This window comes from Apus apus, chromosome Z, assembly GCF_020740795.1.
Source record: "Apus apus isolate bApuApu2 chromosome Z, bApuApu2.pri.cur, whole genome shotgun sequence".
Classification (NCBI taxonomy): Eukaryota; Metazoa; Chordata; class Aves; order Apodiformes; family Apodidae; genus Apus; species Apus apus.
In genome coordinates this window covers 35,947,935-35,963,370 of record NC_067312.1, presented here as the reverse complement: position 1 = coordinate 35,963,370, position 15,436 = coordinate 35,947,935, and the positions used below count along the sequence as shown (strand labels likewise).

The following is a 15,436-nucleotide window of genomic DNA, read 5'->3' as shown; positions in this document are numbered from 1 at the left end:
TATTCATGCTCAAAAGGCTGGCTATTGAAAGCAAGGCAGCTGCCATTACTATGTATTTTCATTCTGGTGTCTGGGCCTCTTCTGGACTCTACTAGAAAACAAGGAAGTTATACCACTGTTGGTAGAAGAAAATGAGAAGAATACTGATTTAGATGAGGGGAATCCTTTGCATCTTTTAAGTGAAATGTTTTTGTTATCACTTTGTTTTAAAAACATCCTCGTTGCTAAACAGCATTCCCTTGGCTGCCTCATAAATGCAGTCCAAAACCTTTATTTAATTATATACAATGTGCAATGTGGCAATCTTCCTTCTTTCAAGACACGCATCCTCAAGTGCATATTGTATTTTCAGAAATCATCACATATGATAAAGATTTCTGAAAAATACTTGTGAACCTGAAACTTTGGGGAAAAATATAATAAATGCATTCACAGACATTTTCTATGCAACTCTAAGAACTCACCTGTAACAAAATATTTAAGCAAAGGAACAGATAGCAAGAAGTTACTGCTGTTACAAGCAAAGTACATTCTCCTTCAACCTTTTTCTTTCACTGTGACATTTTATAAGTACACTCGCATTTCTGTATTCCTAGAAGCATACATTTCTGACCTATCTTCCAGTGTTCCTGCAAGAATCCTCATTTAAACATAGTTTATGTATAGACAAAGTGATTAAAGCTTCAGTTTTCACTATGCCACAATACTGCAATAAATACAATATTCCTTTCTGCTAAGATAAGGAGAGATTTCAGTGTAATATTTTGTATCTTTTGACAAGTGTGCCCAATTGCTATCACTTAATAAATTTACTGTATGTCCTATGTTTTGTGATATAAAGTCTTCTTGCATGTGTGGCATGAACCAAAGAGATCAGGAAGTGTGTGACAATCTGTTGCTCATCACTGAGTGCCAGCTTATGCTACTGTAAAACCTAGAAATATTCCCAAGCTCATGGCTGCTCTTGCTTCTGCTTTGAGGTAAGTCCTGTCCTTCAGATGCGTGATCTGCAAATAACACAGTCTACAGCGTCTACTACACAGCCTGAAAATGGGCCAACAGCAGTACTCTACACATAGTGCTGACACTTGCAAAGGAGCAGGATAAGCTTCAATTTGTCCAAGCCACTCTCTAAATCATGCTCTCTAACAGGATGATGAGTTGGGCCTAGAAAGCTAGCTGAAATCTTAACCCTTTAGAAGCAAAAGTAAGAGGTACATAAGACAAAATTTTTCCTGTAATCTCATTCTAAAAGGTATTATACATTAGATCTCAATGGGAGGGCTGCTGACTCCATTGGGCAGGGCATGGGTCTTTAGCATGTCTTCTTTTCTCTACTTCTATAGTGAAGGCACAAAACCAACTGTTGAGTGGCCCTTAACAACAAGAAAGAAGACCTCAAAATCCAATACTTTTGTTATGACCTTGACCTTTAACTTCTGCAACCCCCCTGAAATTTATATAGAAGAAACCCATAAAAGCTGACTCCAGAGTGCTAGCTCACTGTTTCAAATGATTGAAACAATGGTGGTAGAATTGCATGACTGCACTACGTAACAGACAATGCATAGCTTGTATGATTTTATGGAGGCTCCAGTTCTCTTCTTTTAATTCACCTCGTTAATTTTTGTTACATTTTATACAATTGTTGATTTCCAAACAAGTTCTATTTTGCAACTTTAATCTTTTGCTGCTGTTTTTTTTGCCTTTTTCCCCTCCCCAAGACACAAACCTGTGTTTAATAAAATTTTGATTGCTATTTTTCTTAAACTCTGGCAAACCTATTCTGTAATTTATCTAAGTTCCTAACATAATTTTTCACCTCTAGTGTCTTTTAACCTCTTTAAAATATGAATTTTCTCCAAAGCTTCGTTCTCACTCATTTTCTTCACACTTCATTCTGCTCCTTTGCGCATGTTCTTTGCACGCCCCAAAATAATCAATTATGAAAGACCTAAAAGGAATAAAGTCAACTGGCTGGGTTGCAGAATAGAAAGAACTAGAGGACAGCTCGTAGGAACTGTTGTGTACAGGGGACACAGACATTGGTCACAGGTTCAAAAGTTCACAAATTGTGCCCAAATTGGTGTTTGCAGTTGATGCTTAGAAACGTATGCAGATTTTCTTTCTCATACAGCAATATTTAAAGCATAGATTGATTATGAAGGCATCACAGTAGTCCAAGATAAACTTAGTTGCTTCACTGGAAGACTGTGAAGAAAATAAACTGAGAGTAAATACAGAGTTTTTGGTTGTAATCCATACTGATATTAGAGTACAGGGTAAAGTAGAGGCAGATCAAATGAAAATAACCTGTTAAGTGAGTCTTTTTTTTTTTTTTTTTGCCTTACAATAATATGTTCTCATAGTGGGTGAATCCAAATTATCTGGTACAGCTACAGATAACATATTTAACTAACATTCACTGAAGCTGAATGCTCTGTGTATCTTCTTCAGTCATACAACATGATGCAGCACACTGGACTGTAGCTTTCTAATTGATTGGACAGCCCACGCCATGTTGATCTCAATTAGAAAAAAATCTCATGGAAGTTTCCCATAGGTTTTAACACTACAGGCCTCAAATTCAGGCCAGTAAAATTTCAGTGCAGTTGAGGGAATTGCCTCAAGAATGAAATTGGTTTGCTATTTTGCTATTAATATTCATGGAGTTTTTTTGCCCCTGAAGTGGAACAGCAGGGTACAGGGAGCCACGGCCAAATTAAATTAATTTAGAGATATATGCAGGCAGTGCAGAACTCCCTTTGTGGTTCAATTACTGGTTTAAAAAAATAAAAAATCCCTAGAACTACTAAAGACCTCTTTTTGGAAACCTGAGAGGAAATGGATGAGACAAGAGTGTGACCCAGTCTTACCACAGTGAGTACAATAAAACCATACTCAAAATGATTTATTCAATGCTACTAAATACCTTCAGATATTTCCCCCACCGAGCACTATTTCAGTGCAGTTTTTGTGCAAGCAGAAACATAATCCAGAGCTGCATGCTAAATGCCATTGCAAATGTATGAATATTTCAGCACTGGGGAAAAGTAAACCATGAAAACTAGAAGCACAAAAAGAAAGCCTCCACTGTGAAAATAAAATCTTAAAATCACTGCTAAATATAGGCAAAGAACATTTTTCAAGGTAATAAGAAGGCCATTACAGAAGCTGTTTGCCCATGTGAGCCTGAAAATTAGTAGAGGCTCAAGGTGAGCCTGAGCAATGAAATTTTAAAATTAACAGCTCCTGAAATTTAGAAAAGAATGAGAATCTTTTTGCAAACGAATCATGTCTACAGATCTGATAGGAGTTTACAGCATAAACTAGAACTTGCAGTGTAAAGAGGAGAAAGTTATACAGAAGGCAGAAAAGGATGAAAAGATGAAAAGCACTTCATCGGGCATTATTTCCTTATCTGGCTTTGTGCAGTTTATGTATGGCTTTAGTTCTGTGATATAAAAGAGAGGAATAAAATTAGCAGAATGAAACAGAGATTTCAAGAGAAAAACATATCTAGACGAATAGGCAAAACTCTAGAAAGCAGAGGAAGTTCTCTGAGGAAGCAGGATATACAATATGAAAAACAGACTTACAGAAAAGACTAGTATTCAAATGCAGAAGAAAAAGAAAAAATGAACCTTGATAATTTCTTCTTTTACATCCACTGACACACCAGTTTGCCATATCTTGCATTGAATGAGATTGCCAGCTCCTCAGAGCAGGATCTGCTTCTTACAGGTTGTTACGGAGTGTGGCACAGTAGAGCTCTTATTCTGTTTTCACATTTGGTGCATTACACTAATAAGAGGAACTCCTTTTAAAAATTAGTTTCTGAGTCTAAGAATGATTTGGCAGTGATTATAACTGACAACCTGATATTGGTTTGCTGTCTTTTTATCCCGGTGCTTTATGGATGGATAACTGGATGCAGAACTCTGATCTAAACTTGACATTGTCTTTAATCTAAAGAAGTCTTAAAGCATTTGACTTACCTATGAGAGCAGAGCTCCCTGGACTGATGGTAATCTTTGTTCCTGAAGGAGAAGTCAGCACTGAATGGGTGCTGGTCCCAGCACTGGAAAGTGCTGCTGTCAAGTCTTCTAGGTAAGGAAGAGGACGCGGAGGCTCTGGTAACAGATTGGGAGACTGTTGTGATGAGGAACACTATAGCAGAAAGCATCTCAGGTACATGAAAAAACCTACCACCAGCTATTGCTCCATTATTTCCCTTGCTGCAGTATTAGCATTTCAGAGTGGCAGTGAAGCAACTTAGGGCAACTACTAAAGCTGTGCTTTGCCTCATGTTAGGTAAGACACTACAGAAACTATTAAAATAACTTCTGGAATAGTATGATCACAAAATAAAAGTAATTCTGTCTGAATTTTAACAAGGTATTCTGGTTCACAGTCTTCATATGTGGTGAAGGCACATGATATGAAGACATACAGCAACTTGAATAAAAGAGCAAATTTATACAGAATAGAAGCTGAATCAAATGTCCATGGCAGTCAGGGTAAAACTTTTTTAATGTCTGCTACTACCTGGATCAAGCCCTGATTAAATATGGTTATAACCCTGCCAAATCTCATGGCATACTTAGGCAGAGCTCCAAAGGGCTAGGAGTTCAGAGCTCAAGAGGATCAGCCTATGCTGAGAAATGCAGGATTTAATTCTTTACTAACCATAATGCTATGTTAAAAATCGATTGTCTTGCCTATCATTCCCAATTCTGTTTGTCACGGAAATGCCCCTTTCAGTTAGATCACAGCACACACTGAGCAAGCATTCTATTGCTGATCACGTTCAGCACCAGTATGACATGTTGTGGATGCTTGAACTGTTCCTTTCCACCAAAGAACTAAAAATGTGATTTGCCTACAAACTCAAACAGCTTGCATAGCTTAAAGTAACTTTCTGTCTTTAAAAACTAAGGCATTTGTAAAGATCAGAAAAGGATTTAAAGATGATGTGGGAGATTGTATTTAAGGGCTGTAACCCAGTTGATTCTTCTTTTTTTTTTTTTTTTTCCAGTTTTCTGTAACCTGAGTTTCTAGATCCAGTCTGAATTCATAGGGAAATCATGGGAACATTCATAAAGGTATTCTAGTGTTAACTGTGAAACTAGAGAAATCTCACTTTAAAACTTCCTCTGGAAGCTACATCATCCATTCCACCTGCACTCACTCTAGTCACGAAAGATGAGAGCCGTAATGGATGCTTTAATGGTGTTGCACCTATAACAATGACGAAGTTTCAGAATTTGCCACTTTACTATCAAATGTACAGAAACACTTACAAAGCCTGGCTGAATCATTGATCTGCCAGGTACGGAGAAATTATAAAAGATGAGATACTGCAAAAGGAAACCCCTTTCCCACACATCCAATTACCACCAAGTAACACTTTCACCCACACTTTACAGCTGGCATTTCCTTTTCAAATCACGCAGCTAGACTTTCTGTCTGTTGTTTAGAAACCCAAGAAAAAGTAAACTTCACCCTTCACTGAACTTGAGAAGTGGTTTTTAAAAGCACAGTGGGATTTGCACCTGATAGGTGTTAAATGGATCAGCATGACACAGTCATCTACAGAAAGGCTCCCAGGGAAAAAGTGGCATCACTCTCCTTTCAAGACAGTCACTTTAAGAAATGGTTAACAAATGTTTTTCTCAGCTAGTAAATCTAAAAGAGTGAAATTGAATATCTCAGGAATGGGAGGTGCGGTCCCTGCGCTTAGGCACATTCTCCTTATCCATCTGCCTTTTACTACCACTTTGTTTCAGATGCTGCTGCACAGAGAACAAATGCAGACTGATTCTTAGAACTGTATGCTATTCCCTCTTCCCACATCCTTTGATTAGTTCTTCAGGCTAGATGTGCCAGCAGCCACATCATTATTTCTGCAAGTGCAAAATACCCTGGACTTACCAAGAACAAACAGCTGGGAGCTTTCAGTTACCTCCCCACGAAGATTGGCTGCCTTGCAGGAGTACAAACCCTGATCTGACAGAGAAACATTTGCAATTAGCAGCAACCCATCAGGCAGATGGTGAGCAGAGGACAGCTTGACCTTGTTCTTAAACCAAGTAACTTCTGCTTCAGGAACACCTGGAAAAACATTGATGAAACATAACACAAGTAAGATACAGTGGTTACTAAATAGTGTAATGGTTGCTACAGATAAAATTGTTAAGATAGAACAATTAAAACAGGATTTTAGTTACTTCCATGTGACATTTTTTTTGCTGTTCAGAAGTGTTTAATCAGCTCTTTCACATTGCAGGCCTTTATGTTTTTTAGATCCCTCTGAGGAGTGAAAACCAACTCTGAAGAGTTAAAACCAAATTTAAGTCTTCTCTTTTAGTGCTCCAGAACTATACAAGTGAGCTCTGACTCATCAGCCTCAAAGGCAAGCCTCTGTTGGATTAGGAAAGAGGTCAGTCTAGCTTAATATCTTGTCTCTGGAAGAAGCTATAAGCTGGTACTTCTGCCAGACTCCCACTAGTTGCAACTCAGGAACTTTCTGAGTCAAAAGTAGTTTCTGTGCAGTTAATAGCACTTCATGGACTTATCTTTTATTGATTAATCTAATCTTCCTCTTTAAAATTATGCAAACAATCAGCATTTACATCTTCAGAAAAGCAGTTTCACTGATCTCACCAGGAGTTTTCAGACAACTGATTATCACAAATTCTTAACCCACTAGAGGAAGAATTGCCTGCTTTTTTGTGCTTGGATCTAAGATCCAGCTACTTCTGCTGGATACGCCCTTCTAGGAATTGCTTCTGATGTGCAGCTAATAAGACGTCTGGCCTTGAAGCAGGTAGTATTTATTTGGGGGGCTTCTACCTCAATTTAAATGCACACCAGATCAGATAATTTAGTGTTACTGGCTATTGAAAAATTGGTGTATATGAAATAGTACTGGAATTCTCAGTAGATAAGACAGACTGATGGAGCTGTGTCTGAGAGGAAATTATATTGTGTGGACCCATGGCTGTAAGTAGTAGCACATCACTAGTCCTGGGACCTGCTGGAGTGTATGTTCTGCCATTTGTGGTACCCTCTGTATGGGGGATGCAGTTAATCTCTTTTCCAAGAACACCCAGTTTCCTTGTGTTTACTGCTGATTAAATGCGGGAGTACAGGCAGTTACTCTAAAGTATCTGCTGTGCACCTAAATCCGTCCCTGCCTTATGTCACAGTGACACATTCCTCTGCCCTTTGCCAATACCTATCTGGTTGTGCCTCCATGTCGAAAACCCAAACCCACTCTGCCAATGATGTGACTCTGGCTTCAGAAATACCTCACTTGTAATGACTGCCAGATTGCAGGTGCCTTCACAGGCATGTGCAGATGGAAGTGGGAAGAGATGTTTTCCCTGTTATTTCACATCAAAGCATTGTGGCCTTTTTTTCCACCTGGTGACTTTGCCAAGATATCTGAAATGAATGTATCTGAGCTTGCCAGCAGGAGGGAAAACTGAGTTCTTGTAAGGGAAGAGGGTCTTGTCCACTTTCAGACAGCAGCAGGAAGCAGGCTGTAAGAGACTGCAGCATTTTTCTCACATTTGTCTGAGGGTAAATAGCATATGCTAATCTGGATCCTTCATGGCATACGCAAAGAACTAATCATTCTTGCCTATGGTGATGCTCTCCAAAGGCTTTCTATTGTTTGTGTTACTACAACTCAGCCTTTTTAAAAGGACAGGCTGTTGGCCTGTTTCTGACCCCCCTGCTAGAATAGGACCAGTACACAGATCTCCATCTGGCTGCTACTCTTTGACCTGTGTGGCATGGGTGGGCCGACCACCACTTAAAACCTCACTCTGATTTTTCTCAGAGCATCCAGGAAGAGTCTTCAGGGAATTCAGATAACCACTGGATAGCAAACAACCCCAGTCCTAGAGGTTATTCAAGCCTGTGTGTTTATTGTGTTTTCATTGTGGGGGAAGGAAGTTTGAGGGTTGAGCTCTGGAGAGCAAAGGAAAGAAAATGGTGACTCTTTCATTTCTGCAGTCCCTGACATGGAAAAACATTCACATTCCAGTACTTGTCCTCCCAGTACCACCCTAGTGAATGGATTACTAGCTTTCTTTTGAAGTCTAAACTATTTAGAGTGCACAGGTTTTCTCCTTATGGCTACTGAAAAACTTAGCCATGGAAATACCAAGAAATGTACCTCAAAATTAAACAATCACAAGACTATAACACTATAAAACTTTCTCCAATTCCAGCTAGGTGTCATCTTCTTCCTTTGTTTTGAACATTAATGTTGGATATATCTTTCATTTTTTTCTTGAAAATAAAGGAAGAGAAATGCAAATAGTGGGAGGAGAGGAAGGGATGAAAAAAACTAAAGAAGAGAAAGGGACAATGAAGTTATCGTATAACCACAGCCCTCAAGAGCAGAGACTCAATAAAATAAATACAGAAATAAATACAGAGACAGACAAAACTAATTTGCTTCCTGAAAACATCTGCTCACATAATCTTGGACCAGAAAGGTAGATTCCTCTTGCATACACTGCACTAGCAGAAGAACCAGGAAAAGCTCTTACTGTTGAGCTATTACTGTCAAGTCCAGGAAAGGTGCACTGTGACCACAAAATGTTCAGCAGCTCTAAAAAACCACATTTTTTCTGTCTGGTACTCTAAAATGTGTGTCCTTCCTCCGTATTTAATGTGAAGTTTCCACACTAATAGGAAATTATTTGAAAGTAACCATGTACAGCTGTTCCTGCAGTTTTGTTTAGGGAAGAGAAGGAGCATATGTGTGTGAGCAAGACTTTATTTTCCCTTGTGCTTCCACCTTTAGCGACACGTGGAAGCCTCAAGACAGGAATAGGAGGCAGCCAGCAGAAGGATGAGCAAGCACATCATTGTGCAGTGGTGCCAGAAGGGGTAGCAAGAGCATTTAAATCAGTTTTGTTGGGTAAGGGTAAATGACAGAGGACAGAGGCCTGAGTGTGTTTGCCGTGCAGAAGCAATCACAGAGACTGAAAGTCTGGAAGTCTGGGAGGTGCCAGCTGGAAGCAAAACTGACTTGCTTGGACAGGCAAGACTCTAGGGGGTGAATAATTACCCACATATATTTTTCTTCACTGAGCATGTAACCAGCAAAAAAAGGCTGCCTGGGATACGTAGAGTGCATGCCGGTCAAGATAGTTTTCTAAAACAGGAGGATTTGGGGAAAGAAAGCATAGCTATACAAGTATCTAGCAGTGATGACTTGTTTCCAATGCCACAGTATTCTTGAAATAGTGGCTCGCATGTCAGAGTCTTGTGGGTCAGACAAATATAGGTCATAAAGCACTGTAAGAATTAGAAAAATATAACCTACAGCATTTAGATAAAATATAGAGGAAAGGAATGTTTAGGAGAGTTGAAAAAGCTGCAAGCTGAAACATCATAGAGAGAAGGATATGTAGAGCAAGATGGTAATATATTTTAAGTAACTTTCCCAAACCTGTTCTGAGTCAACAGTGACTAATGGTACAAGACTTTTTCAGGCAGATGGCTCTGTTAGAAGTCTTACAGCCTGAAGAACACCATGGAGAAATGCTAAGAACTAGATTTTAAAAACTGGCTCCTCTTTTCATGTCCAGCTGTATTTTCAATTACATCTTGGGCAGGACTGTTTGAGGCTTTTGTCACCCAAATTAATACTCTGCAATTTGAGTGCTACAGTCAACAGAAAGCTTCCTAGTGATACTGATGTGATCCAAATAGCTCCCACATCCTATTTGGAAGTGAAATTGCCCACAGCAATCAAATTGCTCACACCAGAAATGATGCTAGCTTTCTGAAGCTTGGAGAAAATAATCTAGGTGGAAGCCGCAGGTATCTGCAAGACTCCTGAATGAGTTATGAGTGGGAATTCCCTCAGGATTAATTTTGGAGAAGTCTGGGATCATAATGAGCAATCACTGAACAATGTTTAAAAAATATTATTTCACTGTTATTGTCAAAATGGTGAAGTTATGTCCACTGAAATAAGACCAGTTTTTCAAGCTTTAACAAAACCACAATATCATCTTTGTGTTACAACAAAAATGGAACTTCATCCTGACAAAATTCATATCAGGGGCCAATTAAACTTTAATGCATCCAGGACAATTTTGTTTTGTCATGTTTTACAGCTAATATCTGTAGATTTCAGCTCAGAACACAGATTTTGACAGTGTCTATGCCTTTCATAAGAAGATAAAGAGCAATATAAAATTACTCCCGAGGCTCTGGCAATGTTCTTTTTCATTATCTATTGTTTTTAAGAAACCTTTTCCAGGCTTACCAACACCTGTCACCAGCAAGTGTATGTTTTTGTCCCTTGACAGCAAGAGCAGCTTTAGAAAATGCCATAACTGATCCTCATACTTAACATGTCCCTTATAAATATTTGTTCTGCTGTCCTGCTGACTCTCAGTAAAGACATGTCCTTATATGAGCCAAGACCCAAATGCATGCATGGCTCTATATTACAGACTATACAGAACAGTGATACCAACACAGTTTATCATGATGAGGTTAGCAGGCAACAAATTCTGATTTGGAACAGCTCTCTGTTGCTGTGCTAGCTCAGGGAATCCTGAAATGACTAGAGAGAAAGTACTAGAAGGAAAAATACTAAAGCTTTACAAAGTTGTGTGAGGAGTTTTTGCATCTAGAGAATTTTCCACATAATTTCAGAGTATAGTAGTTTGCTTTCTAAGTATGCTCACTTTATGATCATGTTCTAGTTTCTTTTTTAGTATCAGATGTTGTTGCATTAACCATTGCACATTATCTTACTGTGATTTAATGGCCATTTCATTGTTAATATCTTCTGGGGAACTGTGGCAACCTACACAGCTATAAAATCCACCTACTCTGAAGAAGTCACTAAGATCTGACATGTTTGCTGATTGAAGAAATAGTGCATGTTAATCTTCTTCTTAGAAGTGACTGTTCTAGTTAGAATGGTCCAAAAAATATTGTAAGGTTGGATAATCACAACACTGATGCTAAAACAAAAAATCTGTGGTTACATTAGAAGGAAAATGGTATTTATTTTCATGTTCTTTAACAGGTTTTATGAGATGGTGTATTTTCCTGACATAGCTGATAGAAAGCACTCTGTTCCTGGATCTCTTCCCATATGTAGTTTGTTGTGTTGTTTTTGTTGTTGTTTTTTTTTTCCTTTTAATTGTTATTTAATTGCTATTAACACTATTTATATCAAAATAGGATTCCAGTGCCTAGAAAATATTTCTTATTACTCACTCTCTTATTCACTGTGTAACATCATGGCTTGTGGTTTAGGACTTTATCATAGCTTCAACAGTATTAATCTCTGGTGTCATACATAGCTGACATTTTCTGTGGAGGCAGTAGCAGGAGACAAATACTCATGAAGAAAATTAAGATTTAAGCAAATTTATTTTGAATCACAGAATAATTCGATATACAGTAATGATACTAGATGGCAAAAAGCTTTTGTCTGGGAGAGAAGACAGTGATTCTGCTGTGACACTGCTAAAATTTTCCATTGTGGGTGTATGTTGTTATAGTAGGCAGGCTTCATAAAATTGCTAGAGATTATTTTCCTCTCAGAAAAGGAAGGGAATCTGTGCCCCTGACCATGCTGTTTTTCTCTCTTGTAGTTTTCTGATGCCATAACAACTGTGGCAGCTTTGCTCAGACATGTCCTGTTCTTTTCATGATGTCTTTATACTGAAGGGAAGTAGCTGCACTTTTAAAATCAGCAATCCATGTCTATTGCTGTGGGGCCTCCTCAACCAACAACTAAAATTACCCAGAGAGAGAAATCTGAAGTAATTTATGTTTGTATAATACTTAGTCTCTTTCACACACTATCAGTGCAGGTGGCCATGCAGGGGCCTGGGGGAAAAAAGACTACAGCTTTCATCTCCTTCTTCCTTGAAAGATGCTGGACATCACTCTGATTGCAAGGGAGTGTCTAGTGTCTATGTTGAGAGTGCAACACTGAATTTACTCCTTCATGAAACACTAGGAAAATGATACTGTATTTTTCTTTCACTAATCCCACTGAGAGTAATTAATAAATTGACATCCCAGCCTAGAGTTTGCAGAGCTATTGTGCATGCTCTACTAAAGGATAGATGGCCAAGTAGTGAAATTTGAGCCAAGTAATTTTTTTTTATTTAAGAATTTGCATAGGCGTGGGGTTGGCAGCACTTGAAGAAGGAAAACTGACAACACTAAGAGCTTAAAGTGAGCAGGGAGTGTAAAAAAGAAAGGAGGACATTAGTATATTTGCAGTGCAGATGCTTATTTAGAGTCATCTGAAGCAGTTACTGGAGGCAAAAATCTAAACCAAAGGTTTAAGGGACTTCATAGAAGTCTCTAACACAGACTTTTGAGTAACAGTCAGCATAGCTCACTTCGTGTTTTATAAGTTGCTTCCTGTTCCCCCTCATGCTATGCATTAAAGTGTAATGAATCAAAGGCCTGGTCCTGGGTCTTTAGAGATTTCCCAGCTCTTTTCCTTCCCTCACGCTTCCACCTCATACCAACATCATTCCCACCAACAGCTGCAACACATAGATAGGTCAGCCTTTTTTGATCACCACTGGAAAGTAGCAAACTGTCATCATCACACTGAGGAGTAAGATTGAGTCAGTTTGTGTTTATATATTTTCACCAAGCATCCTCAATAGGTATGAAAGTTTTGTTAATCCACATCACATTATCTGTCTCTAACAAAGATGCCTTCTGTAATGTCCCATATCAATTTTCTTAAGCCACTACACTTTTCTTGTTGATATTCATAAAATAAGGTCAATTTCCATTCTAAGAATTAATGGAAGTATTAAGTTTCCCTGAGTCCTAGTTGCAGTTTCAACCAGCTGCATCTGGAGACACCAGTTTAGAGAAGAACCCCACAGAAATGTATAGCTGAAGGCACCTTCTTGGGAGACCAAGTAATTTCTCACCTGCAACCTGGCAGCTAATGGTAACATTTGCTCTCTGGATTGTTTTCACTGTGCTTCCAATATCAACAGTGATAGCAGGCGATTCAGTGTTGGTCACAGTAGCTCTTGATGCCTTTATCAGTGGCTTTCCTGTATAAAAGAAACAGAACAATTTATTAGACCAAGTACACTGGACTTGCATGGAACATAAGACATAGGACACTTTTGTGTGAATGTGCCTACAGAGGACAGGTGGGTAAGGGAATATTTTGGAGTATGAGGTCACCCTCTCTTTATAATATTACAGTGTCACCAAATTCTGTGGGAAAACCTGCCCTGGAAAAAGAAAAGACACACTTGGACCAGAGGAAGAATATCACTAAAGCCCCATGGACACACATCAGAACGAGCTAATTCAACAAACACCAGCAGAGTTGAAGCTGAAAGATATTTGCCTGGTACCGCAACCAAAATACCACCCTTTGCCAAAGGCCAAACACAGGAAAAAGAAGCCTGAGTGATGTCTACAGGGATGTTAATAATGTAGATGGTTTACAACAGTGCAAAAGCTGCTTCTATACATCAATCATGTTTTCTTTAATCTACAATGGAAACACTGGAATTGGAAAGACCAGACCACAACAAGAAAGTTTCTTCATAATGGGTAGTGTATGAATATGTAGGACATAAATAAGCTTCTTTTTTATCAGATAACCTGTTTTGTTTAATCTGAAGCCTATTAACAGTGATGTGCATTAACACTGTTTATCTCTAACATGTGCATTAATACTGTTTATCTCTAACAGATACCTGCTTTGCCTGTCACCAAATTTATGAATTGTTTTCAGTGTGCTTTCAACATTGGTTAAAGGGAGCACGTGGATCAAGGTGTTTTCCTGCTGTTGTGTCTGTCTGTGTGGGATTAGCTATGAAGTTACCTACCACCTGGGGCTTAAGGAGCCTTCTGCAGCTTCTTTTGTAGGGGCATGCCTACACGACACAAACTATCTTGAAGATACTTAGACTTAGATCTCAGAGAGGGGAGGGAAGCAGCAGAGGAGACAGCCAAAATACTCTGAAGACTTAATGTTGGCAGAAGGGGCAGAACATGACAACAGTATTTTTAATTGTATGGGAATTGGGTGTTTTTGACTGTTTTGTTTTCAAACACACATTTATAAAAAATATTTTTTCTCCCCTTTAAATAAATTATCAGATACAAAGTAGTTTTGGATATCCTAATTTGGCCTCCATAATCTGCAGTTTAAGTTAATGTCTGATGTTGGCTTAATTTGTGTCTTACTCTGGAGGTGACCAAGGAAGAATATATGGAAGTGAGAAAAAGAATTCGGTTTCATTGAGCTCATTAAACTAATCAGAAAATCCTTCAGTGAAATAAGCTTTCTGCCTCACTCCTGATCCCTCTAAAGATGGTCTCAGCTTTCCCATTTTTTTGGAAGAGCATACTTCCATTATACCAAAAAGTTGTTTCTTAGTTCCAAAAACTGTTCAGTATCTCATTTTGATATTTATGGCCTCATTTTATCTATAGAAATGTATATCAGTTCCTAAACAGAGTTCAGCTTGAGTCTGGAATTCAGGAATATTAATTCATTTTAAAAGGTTAAACTACAGCCTTGATAGTTAATTACAATTAAAAAGATAATAGCCTTCCTGTGCCACATGTATACCTAATGCTCAATTTATTTTTCTAAAGCTTCACACTAAATTGTCTCCACAAATTATACTGTACAAAGACTATGGCTTTTAAATTCACTGAAGAAATATGGACAGAATAGCAGTTTTGACTGATATTTTTTTAATCTCATGCTCAGCTTCTTGCTCATGCATCACAAGAGGTTTACTGTGGAGTTGCTTCATTTGAAATACAATACTGACTTAGCAGAAGCACCTCTGCCCTGTTGCCCAGGATTCAGCAAAGATCTTCCTGATCTCCAGTAGAGTAAAAAGGATCAGTCTCTTTGGTTTTGCCTACGTGTCATATGTAGCTGTGATGCAGATCTTCCTTTTGCAACCTTGCAGATTCAGCTTTTCTCCTTCTAAGGGATAGACAAGGTATCTTGCCAGTTGTTTTAATGATCATCAGAGCTTCACTGCTGACCATTGCTGCATTCTTAGATTTTCTCTATGTTCCTCTTACCTGAATTTTTTTCTGTGTTTTGTCTAAAAAACTCAAACTCATATCCACCTGTTCCTTCCTCTAACATGGTTTTGAGGCTGCTGACATCACCTACCAACACTGAAGAAGCTGGATCAATGCACTACCTCCCATTTTTTTGAGAACCACTGTTTGCCAGCACTTGAAGCAGTGCCAGCCATGCTTGTGCCACTATGGATCAAATATGATACAGGACTTGGTCCTGCAAGGGGCTAGCTGTTCAGCTCCGGCATTTTTCAGAACTGCCTGATGTACATCTGAGTTAGTCCTTCAATCAGTCTGTTAGACTTGAAGACGTCAATGACAGGTTTAAAAT

At 38.6% G+C, this 15,436-nt stretch overlaps 1 protein-coding gene across 1 annotated transcript in view; it reads right to left on the bottom strand.

The window, feature by feature from the left end:
• ADAMTSL1 (ADAMTS like 1) overlaps nucleotides 1-15,436 on the bottom strand; it is a 327,073-nt gene that overhangs the window by 27,882 nt on the left and 283,755 nt on the right. Inside the window, exons 22-24 of the mRNA XM_051643555.1 lie at nucleotides 12,963-13,091; nucleotides 5,935-6,114; nucleotides 3,999-4,133 (exon numbers count right to left, since the gene is read on the bottom strand). Coding sequence (XP_051499515.1) covers nucleotides 3,999-4,133; nucleotides 5,935-6,114; nucleotides 12,963-13,091 — 444 coding nt within the window. The remainder of the gene's footprint in view (nucleotides 1-3,998; nucleotides 4,134-5,934; nucleotides 6,115-12,962; nucleotides 13,092-15,436) is intronic.